The sequence below is a fragment of the Acinonyx jubatus genome, chromosome C2, assembly GCF_027475565.1.
Source record: "Acinonyx jubatus isolate Ajub_Pintada_27869175 chromosome C2, VMU_Ajub_asm_v1.0, whole genome shotgun sequence".
NCBI lineage: Eukaryota > Metazoa > Chordata > Mammalia > Carnivora > Felidae > Acinonyx > Acinonyx jubatus.
The window spans coordinates 921,400-948,274 of NC_069384.1; the positions used below are offsets into that span (position 1 = coordinate 921,400).

Genomic DNA, 26,875 nt, shown 5'->3' on the forward strand with positions numbered 1-26,875 from the left:
CCCATGGGCATTTATTCCAGAAAAATGAAAATTTTCATCCTCAAAAAAACCCGTACATGATGTTCACAGTGGCTTTAATTATTTGAACTCCCCCAAACTGGAAACGCTTCCAACCAGCAGTTGGTTCAATAGTCATGGGACGTGGGACATGTGCAGCAGCAACCGGGAATGAACCCAGCGTGCGACAGTACTCAGCCGTAAGACAGAACAAATTAGTGATCACTCAGCAACCGGGATGAACCTCCAGAGAATCAGGCCGAATGTAGTCAATCCCCAAAGATTACACACTGTGTGATCCCATTATATAATGGTCTTGAAATGGCGAAATGACAGAAGTGGGGAACAGGTTGTTGGTCTCCAGGACTAAGGAGGGGTAGGGACAGCGGGGCGACACGTTAGGCTGTGGAAAGGCAGAAAGGGGGTCCTTGCGGGGACACAATGTTCTGTATCAGCGTCAACACCCTGGCGGTGATACTCTCACTGCAGCTTTGCAAGATACCATCGAGGGAAACTGAGTAAAGCGTGCGTGGAATCCCTCTGTGTTATTTCTTACAACTGCACGTGAATTAACAGTTACCTCAAATACAAATTTTAATTTAAAAAAAGAAGGAGCTGTTTTGACCTGAGATCATATCAGGCAACTCTCAATTCGTGAGAGAGTAAGGAAGACAAATACTCCTCAGATAATCCTGACACTGTATGACGAGATGGAAATTACTTAAAAAAAAAAAGTTAGCAAAAACTCACGAGCGCCTTTTGAAGGAAAGCATTTCGACCAAGTCCCTGGCTCTGATGCTAAGTCAGAGCACACACCCCATTCCTTCACAACCCACCCACCCACTCGCCCATTCACACCCTCACCTACACACCCATCCACTCACACGCTGACCTGCTTGCTACACGCACCTAACCTACACGCCCACCCACTAGTTCACACATTCACCCACCCACTCACTCCCATCCCACCCACTCGCACTCACACATTCAGCCACACCCCCACTCATTCACATGCTCACCCACACACCCTCTCACGCTTACCCACACGCTTACACTCCCACTCCCGCACTCACCCCACACTCACTCACAGTCACCCACAAAGCCTCTCACTCGCTCCTAGTCACACCACCCGCTCGCACTCACACACATACTCACTCACACTCACCTACACGCTCACTCGCCCCCACACGTCCACTCGTACACATCTGCTCACACACTTGCACACACAAGGGTCTTTCACACCAGTCTGTGTGGTGCAGGAGGCACGGCAGACGCATCCCTTGAGACCCTCTACTAACAGCCTGGCCTTGGCCGTCCCGGGAGATGGGGCCCGGCCAGAGGAGGCCACGTGCCGTCACCATTCTGCACAGCTCAGGAGCACGCAGCCTAGCCGTGGCTCCGAGAACTGCTCACGACCGAGATCCCTCTGCCCGGGTCTGTGGTGGCGATGTGGCCGTGCCCCCGAACATCACAAACAAAAGCCCTTCCCCTAAGCGTGGATGGAGTTCAAGGCCCAGCGGTGCAGGGCCCATCCCCCATGCCCCTGGGAGACGTGGGCACTCTGTACCGCTTCCCCCCAGGGCAGGTGGAGCCCACTGGTCCTGGACACAGAGTGCAGAGGACGTGGCCTCCCGACAGTCACACCCTGTGGCCACTGGCTGGCTGCTTGGCCAGGGCGTTCTCACTGGAATATGGGGAGGATGCGTCTTGCTTCGCATCACCGGGGACCTCCCAGAACTTCAGGTCAGGCCGTCACCCCCTTGCTGAAACTCCTGGGCATCTTCCCATTACCTGCGTAATCCTACCCAGGCTCCCTCCCTCCCGCAACGCCGCCCCCAAGGCCCCTGGTGCCAAACCCACCCCCCACCGCCCTACCGCCTCCCCTGCTGGGACCGGCTGGGTTCTGGCACCTGCCGAATGGGCCTTCCACGAGGGCACTCCCTGCCAGGACTCTGCCTACCCCCATCTCTCCTGGGCCCTGTCCTCTCCCACTGCCCTGGTCCCATCACACTGCGGGCAGAGGACACATTCACCTTCTCCGTTCAACACTGAACCCTCGGTTCCTAGCACCACTCTGGGCTCACAGGAGGGTAGAGTAAATTCAGCACCTACTCAAAGTTGGGGTGAACACGTACCATGAGCACCGCGCCCAGGCCCGTCTCCAGCCTCACGGGACGTTTCGACACCATAATGGAGTGATTTCTAAACTTGGACGCTCACAAAGCATCCAAGATTCGATTTCCACTCCTCCTAGACCCTCACCTCCTCGCCCACTCACTTGGTCACTGAGGGTCTGCTGGGGGGCTGAGTGTGCAGGGGTGTGAGGGACACCCGGGACCTGTCCCCATCTGTCCCCTCAGCCTGCCGGCGCCCAGTGGAGGGTGGAGGGGACACTCATAGAGGAACAGGTCTTGCTAAGGACAACAGAAGGACGCAGAGAAACACCACCCGAACAGTACTGACTCCCACCCTGTGGAACAAAACTAACAACTCCCACTTTCTTCTGAGCTCCTGAAAGGCGTGACTGCTTGTGTCTTTCTCTCAGTTCAGTCCAGTGTGAAAAAGCTCTGTTTTCAATTTCATTGGTTTCTGGCCTCATTTTATTATCTCTTCCCTTCTATTCCTTTTTCTTTCATTGTTTTTTTCTTCTAGTTTTTGAAGGTGGAGCCTTAGATTATTGTCCAGAGACCTTTTCTCATGTTGGCATTTCAGGCTACAAATTTCTCTAGAGGTGCTGATACATACAAATATTTCCATAAGTTCAAAATATTTCACAATTTCCCTTGATACTTCCTCTTTGACCAGCACATTATTTAGAGGTGTATGTTTTGATTTTTAAGCATTTGGAAAAATTCTAGTCACCTTTGGTTACTGATACCTGGTTTATTTCCACTCTGGTCAGAAAATGTACGATTTCTGGGTTCCTGGATGGTTTATTAAGCATCTGACTTCGGCTCAGGTCATGATCTCATGGTTTGTGAGTCTGAGTCCCACATTGGATGAGCACAAGCCCTGATCCAGGTGACCCTGCTTCTCTCTCTCTCTCTCTCTCTCCCCCCGACCCTCCACCTCATGGAATTCTGTCTCCCTCTTTTTCTGTCCCTCACTCACTTGCACCCCCCCAAAAAACAATAATAAAATAAAAAGAATTCAGTTGTTTGACATTTGTTAGCCTTTTATTTCATTTTCGCATAGAATATGGTCCACCTGCGAGTGTCCTGTGTGTACACCTTCCGTTGGGTGGGGCATCCCGTCCGGGTCCCTGAGACCTAGTTGGTGGACCACACCAGTCCCTGCTTCTCCGTCCGTGACTTCCTGTCTGCCTGTCCCACCACTACAGGCTGTTTCCAGCTGTAACTGTGGCTTTGTCCTCTCTGCCCTTCCATTCTGTCAGTTTTTGTTTCGAATGCTTGAAGCCCTGTTATTCAATACGCATATATCTGGGACTGATATTTCTTTTTTTTTTTTTTTCAACGTTTATTTATTTTTGGGACAGAGAGAGACAGAGCATGAACAGAGGAGGGGCAGAGAGAGAGGGAGACACAGAATCGGAAACAGGCTCCGGGCTCTGAGCCATCAGCCCAGAGCCTGACGCGGGGCTCGAACTCCCAGACCGCGAGATCGTGACCTGGCTGAAGTCGGACGCTTAACCGACTGCGCCATCCAGGCGCCCCGGGACTGATATTTCTTGGTGAATTTGTCATTTTATATTAACGCCATGTCTTTCTTTACCCTGGTGGTTTTCCTCGTCCTGAGCCTACTTCATCTGATCCTAATGTAGCCTCTCCGGCGGTCTTCTCATTAGTGTTCACGTGACACATCTTCTGTCCTTTAACTTTTAACTTACAACAGTGTATTTCATGTGGGTGTCTTGTTGATTGCACATAGTCTGGTCTTAATTTTTTACATTCTGATAATCTCTCATTTTTTAAAAAATGCTTATTTTGAAAGGGAGGAGGGGCAGTGACAGAGGGAAAGAGAAAATCCCAAGCACGCTCTGCACTGTCAGCGCAGAGCCCGACGTGGGGGTTGAACTCACAAACTGTGAGATCAGGACCCGACCTGAAGTCAAGAGTTGGACGCTTAACCAGTTGAGCCACCCAGGCACCCCTGAAAATCTCTCACATTTAATTGGTCTCTTGACACAATTTTCTTTCTTGCTTTTTTTAAATGTTTATTTAGTTTTGTGTCTGTGTGTGTGTGTGTGTGTGTGTGTGTGTGTGTGTGTGTGAGAGAGAGAGAGAGAGAGAGAGAGAGAGAGAGCGTGAGCAGGGGAGGGGCAGAGAGAGGAGACACACAATCAGAAGCAGGCTCCAGGCTCTGAGCTATCAGCACAGAGCCCGACGTGGGGCTGGAACCCACAAACTGCAAGATCATGCCCTGAGCTGAAGTCGGATGCTTAACCAACTGAGCCACTCAGGGGCCCCGAAAATACACTTTTATGTGCACTTTTTCTCCATACAGCGGAACTGTCCATGGCAGGTTTCCCTAACCACTTACAAAGCACGCGCACCATAAAGAGACTCCTGAGGCCCTCCCCACCCCAACCCCAGGCAACCACTAATCTGTTCCACATCCATGTAATCCACCATTTTGTCATTCCGAGAGCTTTGTGTGACTCAAATCAAACAAACGTAACCTTTTGAGATCGCGGATGCTCTCGAGGTTGCCAGGGTTCGCACAGCTGCACTCGCTCGGATTAGATGCCGAGCGGTCTGCTGCATGGCTGTTCCACGATTTGTGTATCCAGTCACCCCATGAAGGACATCTGGGTTGCTTCCGGTGTTTGTCAATTACAGATAAAGCAGCTAGGAGTAATGTTGTGCACGTGTCTGTGTGAATGTAAGTTTTCATTTTTCTGTGATAAGCACCCAGAATTGTGATCATTGGATCACACGTCAAGTGTATGTTTAGCCCGATAAGAAACTGCCATACTGTGGGCCAGAGTGGCCACACCGTTTCCCGTGCCCGCAGTGGGACAGCCCAGCTGCTCCGCGTCCTCGCCCGAACTGGGGGCTGTTGGCGTTTTTACTTTAGCCAGTTTGACGGGCGGCAGTGATACCGCCTTGTGGTTCAACCTGCTTTCTCTAACAGCTACCGATGTTGACCCTCTATTCACGTGCTCATTTCCCATCCACTCACCCTGTTTGGAAAAGTGCCTGCTCAGGTCTTTCGTCCATTTTCTATCTGCAGAGCTTGCTTTCTTGCGGTAGAGTCTGAAGCGTTCCCTGTACATCGTGGATTCACGCCCTTTGTTGCATTGTCACTTACAAAGATCTCTGCACTTCTGATTTGTCTTCTCACTTTTGACAGGGTTGTTCACAGAGCAAATGTTTTTAATTGTGACAAAGGTCAATTACTCAATTTTATCTTTTACAGATGTGCCTGTTTCTCCTCTATTTTCTCCTAAAGAGTACAGAGTTTTACATTTTACATTCAGACACTTGATCCATTTCGTTAATTTTTGCACACGCTATGTTTAAGGCAAGGGCTTTTTTGTTTTGTTTTGTTATTTCTGTATAGATATCCAATTGTTTCAATACCATTTATGAAAAGACTACCCTTTCTGTATAAAATTGCTTTATTACCATTGTCCATACTCAGGTGGGTGTTCCCCGGGACCCTGAGGGGCTTCACTGATGTACGTGCCTAACTACCCGCCAACATCACCATGTCCTGATGACTGTTAGGGTCACCGTGTCTTAAAATCACTCCAAATTAGTCTTTCTCAAAATTCTCTTGGGTTAACTAGTTCCTTTGTGCATTCACGAAAATCTTAAAATCAACTTGTTTGTATCTACAAACGTTGCCGCTGGGATTCTGACAGGAACTGCATGAAACCTACAGACCTGTTTGGGAGACATCGCATCTTTATTACGCTGAGCATCGCAATGTATGAACGTGGATGCCTGTGACCTGGGTCTTCTCGATTTCTCAGACTCATGTTTTGTGGCTTTCAGTATATGAATCCTGTGCGTGTTTATTAGACATAGAGCAAGTATGTCACTTTTTGGAGTTCCTGTAAATGGTATTGAGTTTTGAATTTGGCTTCTGATTGCTCACTGATGGTCTGTAGAGCAGTATTGTCTTTTGTGTGCTGACTTTTCATTCATAAACAGGTGAACTTGCTTAACGGTTCTAGGAGTTTCTTGTAGACTTAATGGGATTTTCGATGTAGGCAATCATGTCATCTGCAAACAGAAGACAGGCTTATTTCTTCCTTCCAAATCTGTCTGCCTTCCATTTCCTTTTTCCTGCCATACCAAACTGGCTAAAACTGGTAGCACTGTGCTCAACACAGTGGTGAGAACTAACACCTGTGTTTTGCTAATGATCTTAGGGAGAAGCTTTAGTCTTGCACCATCAACTATAATGTTAGTTGGCAGGTATTAGCTTACTCCATTTTGACCAGAACCAAAACTTCATTCAGTCTTTCATATTGAGTAAATTAAAAAAATCTGTTTATAACCAGTATCTACAGATCCCGATATAACAAATTTTCCAATTATTCTTTTTTATTTATTTCCATTAAAAAGAAAGTTGTTTTTTTTTTTTTTTTTAAGTAGACTTCATGCCCAGCACAAGCCCAATGTGGGGCTTGAACTCATGACCCTAAGATCAAGACCTGAGCTGAGATCAAGAGTCAGATGCTTAGCTGACTGAGCCACCCAGGAGACCCTCAACCTCCACCAAATCATTCTTTTCGAAAAGACTATTCAACTCAACAGAATTCTAGTAAAACAAATACTATCACAATAAGATGCAGTAGCACCAACAGAGCGGAAGTCCAAGTGCTTTTACGTACGTAGCCCTGCTCTGGGCTAGAACCGGAGGGGGCCGCTTCCACCTATTTTTATGAGAAAAGCAGGCACACAACGGTGAACAGCGACAAACTCCTTCCAGAGCTCATGCTCCCGACCACCAGACAGACTAGCTTCTTGCTGGTCAAACACGAAAACCAAAGACGGCGTTAGTTTCAGACGTGAAGGGAAGAGTCTCATGTTTGAAAGTGGCATGTAACGTCTCCTTGTAAGGCTTTTTCTTTAAAGAATAGACGGATTTGGATCCTGAAGTGGAAGTTTTACGGCTGTGGAATGCACCACAGCAATCGTACTCACCGCCGGCGTCCCACTCGCTCTGACACGAGACCTCGCTCCCAGAGCAGGAGCAGAGTCCTGCCGGCGAGCCGCCCGCTGAGGCCACACGGCTGTGGTGTGTGCCAGGCAGGCCGGTCGGCGGTGCTTGGTCCGGGGCTGCACCCAGGGCCTCAGCTGTCTGGAAGGGGCCTCGGGGGCGAGCGCAGACTCAATGTATCGAGTTTAACAGCTCAGCGCCCCGGTGGGCTGCAGGCGGCCAGGACAGCAGAAACCGACAGAGCCTATTAGCTGCTTTCCGCTCCTCGAGAGACTCACAAAGCACGTTAGTCCTCGAGGCCATGTAGGGAGGGGAGATCTCTGGAATGCAACTCTCTTGCCAGTCCCAGTTAACACTAGAAAGACGTCCAGGGCTTATGCAACCCTGACATCAGTGAACATTCTACATGGCCTGCTGACTCGTCACTCGGGCGTCTAGAGAGACAAAGGTGATGGGGCTGGGGAGCCTGCTCGCCTTCTCTCCCCGCTCGAGCGGCCACGGCGCGTCGGCCTCACGTCTAGAATCACACAAAGCTTTTCTCTTTCGGCAACGTGTGGGCTTCATCCAGGGATGGCGAGACGTCTCAGGCCTACCTTCGAGGAGAGTGCCCGGGACCCGGGGTATGGCCCACCTCAGAGTATCTTGTACAAACGTTCCCGTTGCCAACTGCGTATTCCAAGATTAATGACATCTTTGCCGTGAGGACAGGGCAGGACTCCCTGAGACCCGTGTCTGGTCCTGTCTCTGACATCCCACCCGCCCCGCAGCGCGGAGCTGTGTGTGAACTTGACCCCCCGAGGCCACAGCTGACAGATCCCTGGCTTCTCTGCACATCTAGCACCCGTCTTCTCTTCCCACAGACCCTCTGGCCACAGTGGGAGGCCTATGGCAACCGGCCATTCCACCGGACTCCCAGTTCTTGCCGTGCCCGGTACACGGGGCGGGACGAGGGCGCACGGTCCTTGAGTGCCTCTCAGTGTGATGAAGAAACCAGAGGACAGACTGGGCCAGCCGGCCAGCCAAAAGGTTGAAGATCGACATGCAACCCCTACCTCACCCCTCAGGTGTACGTTCCACATAGGTCAGGGGTCCAAAGGTTCCTCTTGTGGATAGAAAGGACAGCTCCTTATGGCTTCAGGGTCCATGAGACGTGAAGCCGGAGAGGCTGGGGGATGGTCCCACGCTTCCACTGCACGTCCCTCCCTCCTGCCCTTGCCGTGATCAGGGATGTCACCTGGCCCGCTGCTGGCAGATGTCTCAGCCGGCAGGGAGAAGCGGGCCTGGGCAAATCGGGCCCGGAGCAGCTGGAGACAATGGCAGAAACACATGGAGCCCCCCCTCTTGAGCGGCTTGACGGCTCAGCACTCTCCAGGCGCCAGTCGAGGAACGACCCCGCTTCCTGAGGTCCTGTGACTCAGTCCACTGGACAACAGCAGGGACAGAGCAAAGCTTACTGACCCCACAGACTCTCAAGGATGGCAACATGATGCCTGACTCGATTACTGAGGTGTCTGTAGTGATGTCCCACCTGGGACATCACGAGAAGCCAGGTGTGGGGAACAGCACAGAGGTGGGGATGCCCTGAAGCGGCCGGGGGCATTTTTTTCCTTTTTTTAATGTTTTATTTATTTCTGAGTGAGTAAGAGAGAGTGAGAGGGAGAGAGAGAGAGAGAACAAGCGGGGTAGGGGCAGAGAGGGGGACATGTGAAGTGGCTCCACGCTGACAGCAGTGAGCTGGATGCGGGGCTTGAACTCATGAACCACGAGATCATGACCTAAGCTGAAATCGGACACTTGACCGACAGAGCCACCCAGGCGCCCAGAAATAAATTTTCTAAAAAAAGATACGATTTACAAGAACATAAAAAAAAAAATCAGTTGGGATACATCTAACAAAAGGTGTGTGAAGCATCTATGTAGAATCTATAAAATATTATTAACAGAAATTAAAGAAAACCTGAGAATCAGAAAATATACCATGCCCATAGGCTCAAACACTCATTACTTAAGATGTTAATTCTCCCCAAATCGATCTGCAGATTCAATTCTATAGACAAGCTGGTTTTGAAATATGTGAAAAATTCATCAGGCCAAGAGCAGCTACACCTTTCCTTAAGAAAAATAACAAAATGAGAAGTCCTATTTACAAGAAAGAGCAATTTAGCCCGGGTGGCAGGGGCACGGGAGACACAGCAGAGTCTGGACTCTCAGGGAGCAGAGCACAGTCCCCCTAGTACACACGCCCTGTCGACAGATAAACTCCAGGGGCTGTGTCCCTCAATGAGACCACACAGGACACCAGCTGTGTGAGTGTGGAGAAGGACAGAAGGCTTAAGAGACACGAAGAGATCAAGCAGGTAAACAAAGGCTGACGGGATGGGCCACATCAGAACCAGTTTGTCAACAGACAGGAGAGAGAAGAGGGGCCCACGATGGGGGAGAAGATATTTGCAATTCATTTAACCACTCAAGGCTCCCATCCAGAAAACACTTCCGAATTGCTCACGGAAAATCGGGCACATCCCAAGTGGCTCCCAACAACATCAGACGGCAATGGGTGTCATCGGTCACGAGCCAAGTGCAGATTGCAGTCACAGTGCGGCACCGGCACGGCAGGAACTCACACAACACAACTCAAACCCTAATTCCAAGAGATGGCGAGCATGAGACCGCGGGGGGGCTCGGCCACTGCCTCCCACACTCACACCCCCCACTGGAAGCGTAGAAGCTGGTCCCACCCGGGGGGCCGGCCACACGCATCTGATCAGCCAGAGGTTCTAACTAATGTTCTGATCAAATGTTAACAGACAGAACCGGAAACATACAAAGACTGGTAACACATACTACCTTAATGAGATTTATTCTTGGAATGTGTGTAACTTACTATCAGGAATTCTGTTCACAGGATAAATTCGCGGAGGAACAGCACAAACAGTTAAAACCACACCCGACACTGCCAGCATCTTCAGGGCCGGGCACAGCCCTCCCCACAGCCTTGCAGGGAAGGCGCATCTCTGTTTCCCAGGGCAGGTCGGCGGTAGGGGGTCAAGGGAGGAGCCTGCAGCTCACAGTGGGAAGCAGGCAACCCCGACCCCAAGGGCATCCTCCTCCAGGCCTGTTTCTCAGCAGGTGCCGGAAAGGCCATCAGTAAAGTTCCAGAGCCCCCAGGACCAGGGGACGCGGGGACAGGGGCAGCAGCTCAGGGAAGGTAAAGGTCATTCATCCCTAGAAACTCCAATCTGCGTTTTCATGACCGTTTTTTACTGGGGAGGAGGCAGGCCATGGAGCTCTTAATTCCCGCTTTTATTACAACAAAGTAGCAATTCATACCAAGAACCGCAAGAATCTGGGAGGGATGAATGTTAGATAAAAACAACAAAAGAAAAGGTGCGGTGAGGACCATCTTCTCTTCTGTCAGGTCCCAGGCTCTGGGGACGGGAGCCGGTCCTGGGAATCGCTGTCTCCCAGAGTCCCAACATGAGGACAGGTCACAAGTGGCCCCGAAGGGTCAGGTGCGGTGGCGACCGCCCCTCATCCTTCTGATCCTGGTTGGGGTCAGGGACCCCTCGCCCACTCCAAAGCAGTGTCCTGGGATGCAGGGGTGAGGCAGACCGAGCTGGCAGGAAGGGTGGGGGAAGCACCTGTACGGGCCACAGGAGCAAACCTCAGAGGGGGAGCTCAGAGCCACCTCTGCAGCCTTGGCCCCACGGAGAGGGGGATCTTCTTACCTGAGGGGGCCCTGGGAGACAAGCAGGTGCCCAGCCCGGTCCAGGGCACCAGCTCTGCCTCGAGCTGTCCGGGGCCCCTTTCCTTGGCAGGAGTCTTCCCGGGGTGCACAGGTGCAGGGTCCTCCTAATGGTGAGGGCTGGCTGCTCTTCCCCCAAAGGACCTAGGTCGCCTCAGCCTCCAGAATAAGAGAGCTCACGGGCACAGAGATGGAACAGCACCACTAACAGAATCGCCAACTGTATGGCACACAGATGGGACACAAGGCCAGAGGCTTCGAGCGACGTGTCCACGGTCACAGGGCGGGTGGGGATGCGCTGGGCAGCCAGAGGCAGCCTGGCCCACCGTGCCGTGTGCAGCAGGAGGCCCGGGGCCTGGTCACCGCAGGGCTCAGCAGCATCCGGCCAGCTCACGGCTTTTCCGGGCCCAGCCGGTCCTGGCGTGGCTGCCCCGTGAAGCAGGCAGTGCGTTCATGAGGCCCGGGTGGGCACCGGCTCCCCTGCGCCAGCCCCGAGCCCCCCGCGGCCATGCTGGCGGGTCTCCTGGATGCACGGATGGAAGTTGTTAAGAGGATCCATCCAGGGGCACCTGGGTGGCTTAGGCGGTTAAGCGTCCGACTTCGGCTCAGGTCATGATCTCACGGTTAGTGGATTCGAGCCTCGCAACAGGCTCTGTGCTGACAGCTCAGAGCCTGGACCCTGCTCTGGACTCTGTGTCTCCCTCTTTCTCTGCCCCTTCCCTGCTCGTGCCCTGTCTCTCTCAAAAATAAATAAAAATATTAAAAAAAAAAAAAAAAAAAGAGGATCCATCCAGCAGCACAGGCAAAACCACTGATTGCTCTCAACTATGTTGAAAAATAAGCTAAAATTAGATAGTCTCTTTCAATGTCTTAATATTTTAATAACATCATTATGATGCTGAGAAAGGGCACCTGCTAAAAATAAAATACCATAATTTTTTTAAAAAGATATAAGTGAAAGCTTAAACTAAAACCATTAAGAGTCTTCTCAAATGAAGGGAAAGAAACTTGGGGGAAAAGAGGAAACGCTGAAGACAACACTCGTGGTAAAAGTCTACAGGAATAAAAATGAGGTAAGAGAAAACGGGCAACACAGGAGCTAAAAGCAGACAAGCTCGACACAGACACAGGAGGCAGCACCAGAGAACTAAAAATTAAACAAAAATAAGTTCAGGGGGAAAAAGGGAACTTAGAAAACTAAATTTTTAGACCAGAAAATCCAAGTTTAAAGGATGACTAAAACGTACAGAAAACCAGACTGAAAACCTACAGAGACTGTGAGTTGGAACCTGAACCTAGTACAGCTGACCCCAGAGCGTCTTTGATGAACCCCGGGAGGCAGGGGCGCCGAGGACGCGTGTGAAAGGTCCAGCTGCGGATTCAGGGCACAGGCGGCTGGGGACAGGCTCTGGGGGGTACACAGGCTCACACTGTGGTCTGGCCGCTGGAGCCCCCTCCCGTGTCCCCTGCTGGGGGAGCTGCCTGCCCAAGGAGGCGGCCCGCCGAGTGTCCTGGGAGCCCAAGGGAGGAGTGGGATGGATCAGGGGACGGCGAGGTGGTGCCAGTGGTAGGCCCGCCCCCACGAACCCCTCGCTGTGCTGAGGGGTCTGCACTTGTAAACGTGTCCCACGCTGCAGGGGCCTACAGAGGGCTGCCCCTGGGGTGGTCCCCTCCCTCTGCCAGACTCCCCCTGTGGGTGGAGGAGCTGAAAATGCCCCCTGGGCACCTGAGTGGTCTTGGCCGTGTGCAGGGGCCGGGGGTAGCCTCAGCAGCAGGATGGGGGTGGGGGCAGCGAGGCCACAAGCTTCCCGAGGCAGTGACCATGGGCATCCCTCCCCCTAGCTGATGCTCCTGATGAGCCTTAATCCCCTGGATTTCAATCCCTGATGGCCCCTTAATCCCGCAAACCTGCAGCCGCCTGTGTGCACGCAGACACACACACACACACACACACACACACACACACACACACACGTGGGGGAGGGGCAGAGAGAGGGGGAGACAGAATCCCAAGCAGGCTCTGTGCTGTCAGCACAGAGCCCGACACGGCACTCGAACTCAGGAACAGTGAGATCATGACCTGAGCTGAAATCAAGAGTCAGATGCTCAACCAGCTAAGCCCCCCAAGCACCCCAGCTTTCATTTCAGGGCGTGTCAGAGAAAGACACGGTCACGTGGGGTCTCTCACCTTGGTGGTCCCACCTGCCCAAACACAAAGCTGGATTTATAGCTCCGTGCACAGACACAGCACAGGTAGACCCAACAGAGCAACCAGAGTGGGCTGCCGAGGGAGCCAAGTCTGTGTCACGCGAGCTCGGTTTTCCAGGGACTCTAGCAGAGCCTGACATTTAATGGAGAGGTTCCCAGTGAGCTGCCAGAGCTGACCCGGCACCCGTGGGTCTCCCGGCAGGACACACCTGAGGCAGGAGCCCAGGCTCAAGTGAGGACACGCTGCTCCAGGCTTCCTCCTGGCTCAGCCAAGGCGTCCCATCGTGGGCCGGGTCTTTGCACACACAGGGGTCACAGAAAGGGGACGGGGGGCTCTGGCGATGCCCAGACACCAGGCGGTTGCTTCATCGTGCGTCTGGAACCCAGCCAGGTGGCTGTTCCGGAGGCAGATGCCGTGGACACAGCCAGGGGACGGGTCAAGCGGGAGTGTCCCCCAGCCCCGCCCCCTCCCTCCTCCAACCCGGCCTGAGGCAGGGGCTCAGAAAGTCACAGATACACATCTCCCGGTCACCTGGGCCACTGATTTCTCAAAGATTTGGCTGTAACAGCAGCAGCATCCTTTTCAGAACCAGTAAAAAGGACGAAATCAAGAGGCGACAAATGCCAGCAGAGCTGGTGGGCCGGGGTGTGAGTGGGTGTGAGAGAGCAGGGCCTCTCGGGCTCTGACACAAGCAGACAGAGGGGATAGAGTGACCCTGAACGCCCTGCCCACCGAAGGACGCTTTCCTTAGCATTTCCAGACACACGCTACCTTCTGTTTTGTGTAAATGTCACACCGTGTGTGCTCTGTGACTGATTTTTAAATGCAGGTGTAACTCACAGGTATGAAAATGCACCAATCGTAAGTACACGCGTTGCTTTTCACACACACACCTACCCACGTGACCACCACTTCACAGCATGGAACATTCCAGACCTGAGGAGAGGCGCCTCTGGCCGCGTCCTGCAGCCCTCACCAGCCCACCCGGCACCACTGGCTGCCGTCCACACGGCGCCTTCACTGTTCTTCGAGCCCACAGGGACCCCCACGCTCTGTGGGCGGTTTTGCTCACACAGAACAACATCCCCAAGATCCGTCTGCACTGTTGAAAGCCACAGTCGGGTCCTCCCCAGGACGCCAGGGGCCAACGTGGGCACTCGTGCTGGCCCTTCCCCGGTTTGGGGCCGAGGGACAAGTTGGTGCAGGGACACGGGCCCTGCTTGGGGGTGTGCACGGGGCTGCCTCAGACCTCGCCCGGCACCTGACAGGCCTCCACATGGGATGACGCCTCCCTTTCACGTCTACGCAGTGCCCACCGTCCTGGCCACGGGCGCCCAGGGCCCTTTCCTCCCTTACAAACACCGCACACACGTCTGCGGTGACAGACTCCCAGAGGAAGGCGTCTTCTGTCTGCATAGACGCCGGCACGCCACCCTCCTGCGGGCTGCCCTGCCCGTCATCGCGGACGCTCGCCGTGCTCCCGGGCTGTGTTTCTTCAGAAGCACCCAGGTATCTCTCCGCGGCTGCGGCCCCCATCCCGAGTGGTCCCTGTCACATCTGTGGCTTTCTACCGGGCTGCTCCTGTCTCCCCGCAGGCCAGGCATGTGCAGGTGCCACGTGAGCGCGCCCCCTCCGCTTGTGGCGGCGGGATGTGTGTTTTGCCGAAGGTGCCCGGCCTGAAAGAGACTTTAAAAAACTCGACCTTCATGGTTTTGTTCCCTTTAGCTTCTTAGGCCCTCTCAAACACACTGGTGTCAGTGTAACGTCAAGTCCAAGAGTGGTGTATTTTTAGAATAAATACCTAACCCAACGCGATTTATTGAACAGTCCATCCATCCATTGATTCAAATGCCACTTTCATGAAAGCAGAACAGAACGAGCCCCCTCCCTCCAGCTGTGTCCCCGCCCACCTGTTCGTGTCTGACAGGCTCACTACCTGCACCCGGGAGTATGTTTTCATACAGACGGTTTCCCGTTTCCACTTTTGGGTTCTTTTGGATGTTTTTAATGATGCCCCTTCGCCTCCACACTTTGTATGGGGGCTGCCTGCTCAGGGGAGGGGCCCCAGGCGGTGGGGGGGGGGGGTGGATGTGCACGGCTGGCTCACGAGCTGGCCATCCTCAGTGTCTCTGGAGCTCATCCCCCGCCTCGGGCCACATCCCTGGAGAAGCTGGCCATGACGGCGGCTCCCGGGGTCTCCTGGCCAGCCAGCAGGCGAGGGTGTGCTGAGGTCCCGAGGCCTCTGCTTGGCAGTGGGGTCTTGCCGCACGGCAGAGGCATGGACAGAACAGGCCCCATGAGACCTCAGCACAGTACTGACCTGCACACCAGGGTTGCACGCCACACAGGACAGGAAGCTACACCGAGGGGCTCCCCACAGGCGGGTCTGGCTCCTGTCTGACTTGACGGATCACGAGACCCCTGAGCTCCGGAGCACAGGCGCTCGGCTAGGACACTCTCACCCTCCGATCTGGCCGCGTCCACGGGTCGCTCACTGTACCGGTCGTGCCACGTGACCACTGTCCACACATTCACTCCCGTGCGGTTGGTGCCAGTGGCTCTCACACCCACACGGAGGTCTGCATTGCTGGAAGGTTTGGTAAATCGCAGCCTGGGCTCACCTGGGGTCTGGACAGATGGACAGGGCAAGGCGTGGCTAAGAACCCGAGTCTCCAGAGAGTTCTTAGGTGAAGGTGATGACGGTCCAGGACCTTCTCCCACAACCACTGACTGCACTGCACTATTCATTAAAATAACACAGCCGATGCTCTGGGAGAAGGAAACCCAGGGCTCCCCCCGCAGGCACGCCACACACACACGGGCTCTGCCCACGGACCGCTCTGGAGGCCTGCTGGGCCTCCGTGCCCTGACCTCCGAAGCCCCCACCTCAGCCAGAATGGAGACGTCTTTCCACAGCCTCTAGCTGTGGGGCACGCGGGACTCCAAATCTTCCCTGAGGCTTCTGTGCTCGACGGGTGGATTTCTGCCTCCCTAGGTGGAGCCGGGCCCTCACAGACACGGGACGTGTCCCGGGCAGACCAAGCACCGCGGCCAGCCAGGCCCAACGCCAGCGCGGCCCTTGCAGTCCCCACATGAATCAAGGCCAAGGCGCCGAGTGTGCTGGGCAGACGTCCCCTTGCCCACTGTATGTTCTCCTCCCAGGTGGGCGGGAGAGAGAAGGGCATGGCCAGTGCGGGACCACGTGGACGGATTTGGAGCGCCACACCTTATTGCTTTGCGTTAGGACGCTCTTCTGAGAAGTACAAAGGGACACACACAGCCTTGTCGCCTCTGCGTTGTTATATTTACGTTATTTCTGGAAAAACAATCATCTCCCCCTCTGATAAGTAAGGGAAAATAAACATCCCATAACACTAGTCAGAATGTTGGTTTTATTTCTAGAGATAGTTCTCATTTTTTCCTGAAGGCGATAAACTGGGGAGGGGAGGTATGATTTCATAATTTCATTAACGCGACATACACGCTCGTCACCCTCATGCCTCTTAGTCTGGCTCCCACCCAAGATGACCATGCGCGCACGACCCCTCATCATGGGAAGGCACACAAGCAGGACAGGAAAAACGAGGCTGTTAAACAGGGTACCAATGTGCATGGGGCTTTCCCCAGGCATAAAGGAAGCATTTATAATCACAGATAGTAAGAACTTTGGAGGGGCGCCTGGGTGGCTCAGATGGTTAAGCGCCCGACTTTGGGTCTGGTCATAATCTCACGGTTCATGGGTTTAAGCCCTGCATTGGGCTCTGTGTTGACAGCTCGGAGCCTGGGGCCTGCTTCAGATTCTGTGTCTCCTCCTCTCTCTGCTCCTTCCCTGCTTGTGCTCTGTCTGTCTGTCTCTCTCTCTCTCTCCGTCTCAAAAATAAACAAATGTTAAAAAAATTCTTAAAAAACTTTTGAAAATTTCTGCCCTATCTTAATGAAAAAGCAGAAAACTTTCTCTTTCTTCAAGACTGCAAAATGGATAAGAGAGAGCTTTTTAGAAATATTACATGACAGTTGTTCGAAGGCTGCGCGTGAGAGGAAATGGGTATCATCCTGCGCTGAAGAACTACTTTCACGAAGGGAAAAGCTTCTCTTGTCACCCTGGGTACAACTGGCGTTTTTACCTCTAACAGTAGAGTAACTCATAATCCACACTTCTGTGAGCTTAGCCACGCGCCCACGTGTCCTGGCAAGCTACTTAAAATACAAATTTTAAATATTTTATCTCAGAAAGGTAAAAAGCTTTTCTCCTGCAGAACATCCTCAAATCAAATACCATCATGACTTTGCTTCTGAAAGTCTATTCTGGAAGCATCTTCCTCCAGCAAACCCGAAGAGGAGTGTGTCTTTGTCTACGTGTGGCTCCAGAGGTCAGCCCACTGCACAGACACCACAAACACTTTAGAGCCCACTCGTGACCTGCCAAAACATGCCCGTCAGAAGGATCCTGAGCTACTGGGTATTTCAGCTCATTTACAGGACAGCTAAAAACTGTTTGTCGTTTGTAAGCTCTACAACTCCTGTTAGCTTTATAAACACGTTTAAACTATTACACATTCCACATCTGCTTTATCACGAAGGACTCACACGCTGAGCTCCCACACACAAGAGAATGATGCCATCTCTCAACGTAAGTAATGAGCTCCGAAAGCGCATGTTGTCCGTACACGGAAAGCATACGCGGATTAACCTGGTTCTGATACGTGGATTCCACGGTGCTTTCGCACTAACGGAAGCCAGCAGCTCACTTGCTCAGCGCGGAGGCTGAAGTCCGCACACAAAGGTGCTGGCCGCACTGAGAGTGCGGGGCCCGAGACCGCGGGGCGGCCAGCGGGGCGGCCAGCACGCGTGCGGGAGCCCTAGTCCTACACCTGGCTCCAGAGTCACCGAGGGCTGTAAAATCGCACCATCCATCTTTCTACATGGTAACACTTTAACATTATGAACAGTTGACCTTGATCCCTACAGAGGAGCCCGGGTTTTAAAAAGGAACCTAAAGTGAGTATCGTCGCCCGGACGTCTGGAACGACTGCAGATAGGACACCGGTTCCACTCTGTCCATCCCAGGGAAAGTGCTGGACTGGCCACAGCAGGCCCTCCTAACACCTCCCGGCGACCTGTGCGCACCCTGCTACTTGACACATGGCCTGTTCACCCGGCCACAGTGGCCTCCCCGGGCCCCAGCACGCCTTACCTCAGAACAAAGCGGCTCTGGGAGGTCGAGAGGGGCCAGCCGGATGCAGCTATCAGACAGATGGCCACTCTCCTTGTCTAGAGAAGATGAAATGCTAAAGGAGAAAAACCAGAGCGGGTTTTGTCCTAACCAAAGGAGGCTACAAATCCCATTGGCCTCAGGTTGGAAACCTCGTGACATGGGACCGGGCACATGTGACCTACTTTCGCCCAACTCCCCTCACTCCGTTGGAGGGGTGCACCCGGCACTGATGTGCTGTCATTTCAATGACTCCTTCCCCACACAGGGGCCAGTGCACAAGTGTGCGCGCCTGCAGGCCACGGACCTCGGCAGCCGCTCCGGGAGGAAGGCGTGGGCGGGGCCGCAGTGATGGAAATGCAGCTCCCGGGCCCTGAGCTGTCGCTGCCGCTCTCAGCCGTCCGCTGCTTTCGGCCCCGCACGGAGCCGGTCCCGCCGACACACACACACACACACACACACACACACACACACACACACACACACACTGGGTCCCGGAGCTGCACGATGAGGTGCCTGAGGCGGCGCCAACCGCCAATTCTCTCCTTTCCCCATTTTTTTTCTTTGTCACCTGGAGCTGCCGGGTCCAGGCCTGAAAAGCCAGCCGCACACATAAGCTTGGAAATGCGTGAGCGCTGCGTGTCCTGGAGAGCCATCCCGACGGTGGGCTCCGGTGTGGGCGGCACCGGCAGGACGGCTGACTCGGCCCGCGAGAGGTGGCTGGTGGTCCGTCCACCCGCCCGAACGGGCACCGAGCAGGAGAAAGCCACCCTCGGTCCACCTTGTACTTATCACCGTAACTCACCACCTCACGTGAAATCAGATGCGGACACGTGATAAAAACACAGATGCAGAGAGGAACCGCTGGCTATGAAGACAGGCGGGGGCTCTCCAAGCCACACAGGTGCACGGGAAGTGGAGGCCTGCGGGTCCTACTGACCAAGGTCAGCCTGATTGTACAGCACAGGGAAGAAACTTAAAGGCAGCACAAATATCGGATGCTCACTACAGACAAAGATAGAAAATGCATTTCTGCAAAAAATCACCTGTAATATCATTACTCAGGGAGACCACCTGATAGTGGGACACCTCGAGGTCCGCCTAGTCAGACTTTTCTCTAGTACGTGTGCGTCACTGTATTTTTACAAAAATAGGACCAAACCACCCACATTCATCCTGTTATTCTCATTTAACATTACATATGAAATATTTTTATGTCAATATATTTAAATCTACATAACCACGATCATACTCCCCGTGGTATTCTCACTATTCTTATCACGCATAACATCTTACGCACTTGTATGTAGAAGAGCGTAACCAGTCCGCAATGTCTGTATTCCCAGGTTTTGAACTGTCGTATTAAAGAATGTCCTCACAATAATCTTTGGGTGGACCTCTTTCTGCCCCTCTCGTATTTCCTTGGAAAACACAGTTACAGATATAATTCCTGGGTGGAAGGACACATGTACTTGAAGCTTGGCACAAAGTGGCAAGCCAGCCGTGACAGGGGCCGTTCCTGTGCTCCACCGCCCCCCCCCCCCGGGGCGGGCTCTGTCATCAGGGCCCCACGGAGCACGGAGTCCCCGGGATGTCAACCGCTCGCGGCCAAGCGAGGAGGGTGCTGAAAGCCAGCACAGCCCTTGCTGCATATCTGGCGCTGCTGGCTAATTCCCGCCTTGCAGCAGGTCCCCATCCAGGACTGTCCTTACTCCCTGACGGACAGGAAAGAGCAGCACGGTCACACGTGGCTTGCTCCCGGTCACAAGGCTCAGGCCATCAAAACAGGCTCTTGCCCACCGGGCGGCCGATGGCGTCAAGTGCTGCTGAGAGCCGGGGTGGGGGTAGGGACTGAACGCTGGCTGGGGGTCGGCCCGGGTCAGGCCTTGGACCTTGCCAGGCAGGTCTGGTGCATGGTGAGCAAGTGGTGACGGCCAGGCCAGCTGTTCCGTCCGGGGCACAGAGAGGTGGGTGGTCGTCATGTGCAGGCAAACTGCCAGGGGGAGTGTCTGTCTGGTGTGCGTAGGAAGCGGAGAGAGACCGGATGGAAAGGAAACGGTATGAAGGAGGGACACAAAGGACCAGGGTCACCAGCCACAGAGAAGGAGCTGAGGGTGTGGGGGCCACAGAGGAGAAGAGGGGGTCCAGCCTAGAGGTCCACAGAAACCAAGCGACAGGGGCACCCCGGCTGCCAGGGGCAGAAGTGAGGATGTGACCTCGGGCAGTTTCCGGGTGGAGGGTGCGTGGCAAATGGGACGGGGGTTGAGGGTTGAGACCCCCCCTGCTCGCACCACATCTCCCTGGAGTCGGCCAGCTGTGGGCACCCCGCGGGTTCAGGTTCACTGGGACGTGTTGGGCTCAGTGGCCAGTCACCTCCCGGATGGCCATGTGTTTCTGTTTCAACGGATTCTACCTGCTGCGTCTGCAGCCACGGCCCGTGCCTGACGTGGGGTCAGAGGTCCAGACCATCTAGCACACAGGTAGGTGGCAAGCATGGCCAGGCAGAGGGCAGGGCCCATCCGCACGAGCTGGAAAGGAGGCAGACAGCCCTGTGGGGGCCCACCACCCCAGCTCCCAGCTTTGGTGAGAGCCTGGTGCTGCTACTGGCCTGTCCTCCACAGAACCCCGGTCGGCCCCGGCTCTAGTTTACATAACTGGCCTCACTCTTGACCACAGCCTGGGACACACCAGTTGTGACAAAGGAGGTTTCTCATCCGGCTCGCGTCCAAATCCAGCAGAGTTCAAGTCCACTGTGACCAGTCACTGACATTCAGCCCGACCGGACACCTGGAAGGTTAAATGGTTTTAACCATCCTCAGTGGGAACAAGAGAAAAGAGCAAAACGACACAGGGCACAGGCTTACAGAATTGGGTCAAGCGCCACGGGATTAAAATGCTGAGCTGCAATTAAAAAACAGACAAATTCAGACAGACAACATGTGGGCAGGGCAGAGAGAAGCTGGTACTGAGAACAATGAAAACATTCGGAAAGTCGGTGAAGAGCTCAGTGTCCCTTACTATTAAGTTGTGACATTTACAAAACGCTCGTGTTTCTTTGACAACCACCTGGGAGGTACGTTAATTCAGAGCCTATATGATGTTTGTGTCGTGAATCTAGGTTAATAAATCACACAGCTTAAAGATTTTCGATGGCCACCTCTGTGTCTCTGGGTCAGTAAAGCACACTGGAACGTATCCTTGAGGCCTCGGCAAAGCCTGTGTAACATCAACACACGGATGAATAAACTACAACCGGCTTGGGGATGACCAAGGCACGTGTGCCATGGAAGGAACCCGAGGCCTCGATCTGAGGCCGGAGAAAGCCCGTCCTGCAGGCTCAGAACCTGTAAGACCGGTCAGAGCGTACTTGGACCTCAGGGTGCTGGAGTGCACAGGGGCACAGAGCACACATGCTCTCGCACCTGTGCACACACCCCTACGCTCCTGTCTACACGCACACCCGCTCTGCACACATGCACACCCACCCACGCCCCCACGCTGCCTACGCGCTCCTACACGCACACACATGTGTGGGACACACACGCTCCTGTACCCGTGCACACATGCCCCTACCCCTGTCACACACACACCTGCCCGTGCACACCCACGCCCAGGGTGCCGCACGCTCTCGCACACGGAGGGACCGTCGTAGGGCCAGGCTCGCATGCCGTGCTCAGCACGGGGGCCTGGCACGTGGCTCGCATTCGTTTATGACACAAATAAACGAAGTGACAACAGACCCAGCTCTTTAGAGTCCCCACCCGGCATCCTTTACAGAGTGGTGGCAGGAGGGCCGGGAGGGGTCAAAGCAGGGACCACTTAGGGGAACATAGTTCTCAGGGTTCCTGCACTCCTCCTGCATTGAAGAGAAAAAGCTATGGACAAATGCTCTGCCTCAGCTTAGACTGCTTCCTCAAACTCCACCTCAGGGCTCAGCCAGGAAAGCCATTCCTACACGAGGAGGGTCAAACACCTACTGCCTCACTGCTCTCGAGGCTGAGTCTGACCTGGTTACCTGCGTTCCCGGTACACTGACAGACGGCCAGACGAAACATATCTGCAGTCACTCACCTTCCCCCATAAGCAGGCTCTAAGAGTCAGAGCAGGTCCATAGACAGCAAGTGTTCAGACTTACTGTGACTTAGAGCATCACAGCTGGAGCTGGTGACAGGCAGGGCTGACTCGTCCGAGGCTCACCTACCTGAAACACAGAACACAAGCATGTGAGTGTGCACAGTCATGACCTTGCCCGTTAGGATCGAGCTTCCACAGACCTGTTTCTTGCACCTGACAGAGCAGTAGACGTGTCTTAAGCATTCAAGTAGAAGGCACGTGCGAGAAACGGAGACGAAACGCCCGGGAGAACGTATCCTGGGAACACTGCCCTATCCGCCCCCAGTGAGGCAGCTCTGAACATGAGGAGGCTTCCGTTTTATAAATGAGAAGTCCAAAATAAGCTATTTGGTAAAACTATACCAACTTTTGAGCACGTAAACGAAACAGTCCACCTTCCACTGACCACGTCTGGTCCCGTTCTCTCCCTCTCCCTCCCGCAACACTGATTTACGAACATTCATGAAATTGCACATTAACTGAAATGCACTGCTGGCTTTCACCCTCACAGGAAGTGTGCTCATCCGTCGGGGCACACACTGTCGTCCAGGCAGACCTGCTTTCCTCACCACCAGTGTTTTTCCAGACAGCCTCAGTTTCACCTGGCTCCAAGCTCCCTGAATTTTTACTTTCTGAATTCACTTTGGTTGCCCAAACTGGGAATCTAATCCCCAGTCACAAGTAGCTATTTTCATACGTAATCCTCTTTGCTGTGTTATAACTCTATCCCATAGGTGTATACTTTGACCTCCCTGAATTATTGTGATAAACATCTTAAAAGGCTTATTTATAACAGCATCCAACACTTGGAATTGTGAGGTCATGGCACCAAAAATAATTAGAAACCTATGTTCAAGGTCTTTGCTTTTCTCTAAGTCAATCAGGCAACCACTTTAGGCAATAAACCACAGCACTGAGTGACTTTCTTCCAAGCTCAAAGGTCCTATCTGTGCAGAACACCGACATTCAAAACAAAACAAACTGGAAAACACCAAATGCAAGGAAATTCCATGAAAAGTACTGTTGAATAGAACCTGCGTCTTCCATATGGGCACACAGCGTTCTCAGTTGGAATGACACTCACACGTGAGTGCAGGAAAAGGTTCAGTGTGTTACTGATTGGACGGCCAGAGAGGCGGTGTCTGCCGAGTTAGGTCTTAAGGTCAGTCGGTGGGAATTCATCAGAAAGCAATGGAAGTATTTAAACAGAGATGTCATGACAATTCAATGGGGGAAACAATGGTCTTTGCAACATGTGGTGCTGGGACAACTGGACGCCTGCATGCAAAGAACGAACCTCACAACACATACAAACATTGAGTCAAAATGGACCAAAGACCTAGGCTTAGGTGCTAAAACTACAACGCTTAGAAGAAACCCTCGGGAAAAATCTTTATGACATTGGATTGGGCAATCCCAGGTGTGATTACAACACCAAAAAGCACAGCAACAATGACAAAACGCAGGTAAATCGGACTCCACCAAAATTAAGAACGTTTGTGCATGAAAGGGGACTAACGAGAGAGAGAGAATACAACCAGCAGAATAGGAGGAAATCTTGCAAATCATGTATCAGAGAAGAGATTACTATCCAGACTACAGACAGAACTCCTGCAACTCAACGATAAATGCATTTTTTTAACGTGCAAGGATTTGAGTATGTATGTGTCTAAGGAAGATGGACAGACGGCCAGATCAGCACGTGATGCTCCACCTCATTAGTCACTAGGAAAACGCACAGCGAGGTCCACTTCATACCCACTAGGATAGCAGTGCCGGTAAGAATGGTAGCAGTGATGACATCAATAATAGCGAGGAGGAGGAGAAGGAGGATGGGGAGGAGGAGGAGGAGGGGAGGAAGAGGGAGGAGGAGGAGGAAGAGGAGGAGGAGGAGGAAGAGGGGGAGGAGGAGGAGGAGGAGGAGGGAGAGGGGGAGGAGGAGGAGGGGGAGGAGGAGGATGGGGAGGAGGGAGGGAGGAGGAGGGGAAGGGGGAGGAAGGAGGAGGAGGGGAGGAGGGGGAGGAGGGGAGGAGGAGGATGGGGAGGAGAAAAAGGGAGGAGGAGGAGGAGGAGGAAGGGAGGAGGAGGATGGAGAGGAGGGGGGAGGAGGTGGGAGGAGGTGGGAGGAGGGGGGAGGAAGAAGAAGAGGAAGAGGGGGAGGAGGAAGAGGGGGAGGAGGAAGAGGGGGAGGAGAAGAGGAGGGGAGGAGGAGGAGGAAGAAGGGGGAGGAGGAGGAAGGGGGAGGAGGATGAGGGGAGGGGAGGAGGAAGAAGGGGGAGGAGGAGGGGGAGGAGGGGGAAGGGGGAGGAGGAGGAGGGGGAGGAGGGAGGAGGAGGCAGGGAGGAGGAGGAAGGGGGAGGAGGGAGGAGGAGGAAGGGGGAGGAGGGGGAAGGGAGGAGGAGGCAGGGAGGAGGAGGAGGGGGAGGAGGGAGGAGGAGGCAGGGAGGAGGAGGAAGGGGGAGGAGGGAGGAGGAGGCAGGGAGGAGGAGGAAGGGGGGAGGAGGGGAGGAGGAGGGGGAGGAGGAGGTGGGGAGGAGGAGGAGGGGGAGGAGGAGAGGGCAGGAAAACGGGAAATCACAAGTGCCAGCCAGGATGTGGAGAAGCCAGAGGGAGGAGGAGGTGGAAATAGAAAATGGTGCAGCCATGTTCAACATAGAGTTACCGTATGACCCAGCGATTCCACTCCTAATGAGAGTGAGTCTCATTTCATGAGAAATGAAAACGTGTTCACCCAAAAACGTGTACATGAGTGTGCGCAGCAGCAATATTCATAATAGCCAAAGAGTGGAAACAGCCCAAATGCCCATCGGCGGATGAATGGATAGACACGATGTGGTCTGGCCACACAATGGAATATCATTCAGCCACACAAAAAGGAATGAAGCCTTCATAACGCAACAGGGGTGAACCTGGAAAACGTGATGCTGAGTGAGAGGAGCCAGGCACAGAAAGCCGCACCCTGGACACCCCCATGCAGATGAGGTGTCCAGAGAGACAGGGCGCAGACTCACGGTTCCTAGGGCTGAGGAAGGAGGGGCACAGGGCCAGTGATGTGACTAGCGACGTGTACGGGGCTTCCTTGGGGGCGATGACGTGTGCGGTCGTCAGACAGCGGTGATCGCTGTGCACCTGGTGAATATACTAGAAACGGCTAAAATGTACACTTTAAAAGTGTGGATTTTATGATATGTGAATTATGTTCAATTAAAAAAAAACCAAAGGCAATATATACTCAAAAGTTTAAAACACAGCAGTGAAAGAAACCTCTCATGAAAACGTGCAGAACGTGTCTACCTCCGCTCTTACAGGAAGTGCACGTAAATAACACTCGCAAAATCAAAAGGCACAAACTCGTGAGGACCGAAAAATCAGGAGAAGAGAGGACAACCGACACGAGCTGTCAACACAACACTGGAATCTGGAAAGTGGATGAAAACGTGGTAAATAATTTGGCTAAGCCAGGAAAGCTGAAACCCAAGCCATGAGGAATTCATGCAGGATTCTAGAATGGCTCCAAAGGCAAATCGTGGCTACAAGGTAAGAGCTGCAGGCCCCCAGAAATCCTCTGGCTCTCCTCTTTCACGACAACTGGAGGATTCCCCTCTGCAGAGGGGACCGTCAGGATACAGACCCAACCACAAGCAGGTCTGAAGACAGTGAGAGGCCACATGAAAACCGGGAGAAACAGATGGGAGAACTCCTGCCCCCTCCCCCGGCGGCTCTCAGAATTCCAGCAGGCGGGTGAGCAGGGGTAAGGCACATGCAAGCAGCAGAGACAGCGCCTCTGATGACAACGCAGTAAAACCAGAAATCAGTGACCTTTACCCAAAGGACATCCCATCCGCAATTCACATCGTTTTAGGGAACTAGTCTAAATTCGTATCCAACTTCATACGTAAAGGGAACCAGTCTATCAAGGTAGAGCGCCCTGAAGTGTCCCTAGGTTGGTAAGAAACACAGGGGGGCCAGAAATCTCTGAAGTGGCGTGACAAACAGCCCCATTCATGCAGTGACCCACTTCTCCCGACGTCACAGCACTCTGGGAGCCGGGACACCAGGCACTCCGTGGAGTTCCACAGATATCCAGGAGGAAACACGCTGCAGTTGCCCGTCCAAAACACAGCCGGCGTTGGGAGGGAGGGAGCCGGGGGTGCCGTGAGGGACGTGCCTCCTGTCACCTCCACGCCTTCCCTCCGGAACGACCCACTTAGCAACAACAGAAGCCAGGGTCTTACTGAGCAGGCCGCCACAACAAATCAGCTTCAGAGGCCGAGTGCCGCCAGGCGTCCCTGGCCTCCTGGGCACCGAGCAGACAGCAGCAGCCTGTTCAGCTGCACACTCCACACGTGCACACACACTCACACGCGCTCGCACACACGTGCACCGGGGCTAATCAGCTCACGCTGCTGTCTGTGCTCAGAGAAGGGACTGGGCTTCTCCAGAAGGCGACGTCAGACTCTTGAGA

General features: G+C 53.6%; 1 protein-coding gene across 12 annotated transcripts in view; it reads right to left on the reverse strand.

The window, feature by feature from the left end:
• PCBP3 (poly(rC) binding protein 3) overlaps window positions 1–26,875 on the reverse strand; it is a 268,572-nt gene that overhangs the window by 45,002 nt on the left and 196,695 nt on the right. For 5 of the 12 annotated variants that reach the window (XM_053220426.1, XM_053220424.1, XM_053220425.1 and 2 more), the window contains one exon: window positions 22,433–22,498. Coding sequence is in view for 5 of the 12 variants with exons in the window: in XM_027041383.2 (XP_026897184.1) it covers window positions 22,369–22,378 (10 nt within the window). In the remaining 7 variants the exon portion in view is untranslated. Of the gene's footprint in view, window positions 1–18,279; window positions 18,374–22,368; window positions 22,499–26,875 lie in introns of all 12 variants that reach the window. The other 7 variants (XM_027041383.2, XM_027041382.2, XM_053220420.1 and 4 more) reach the window with 3 other exon arrangements.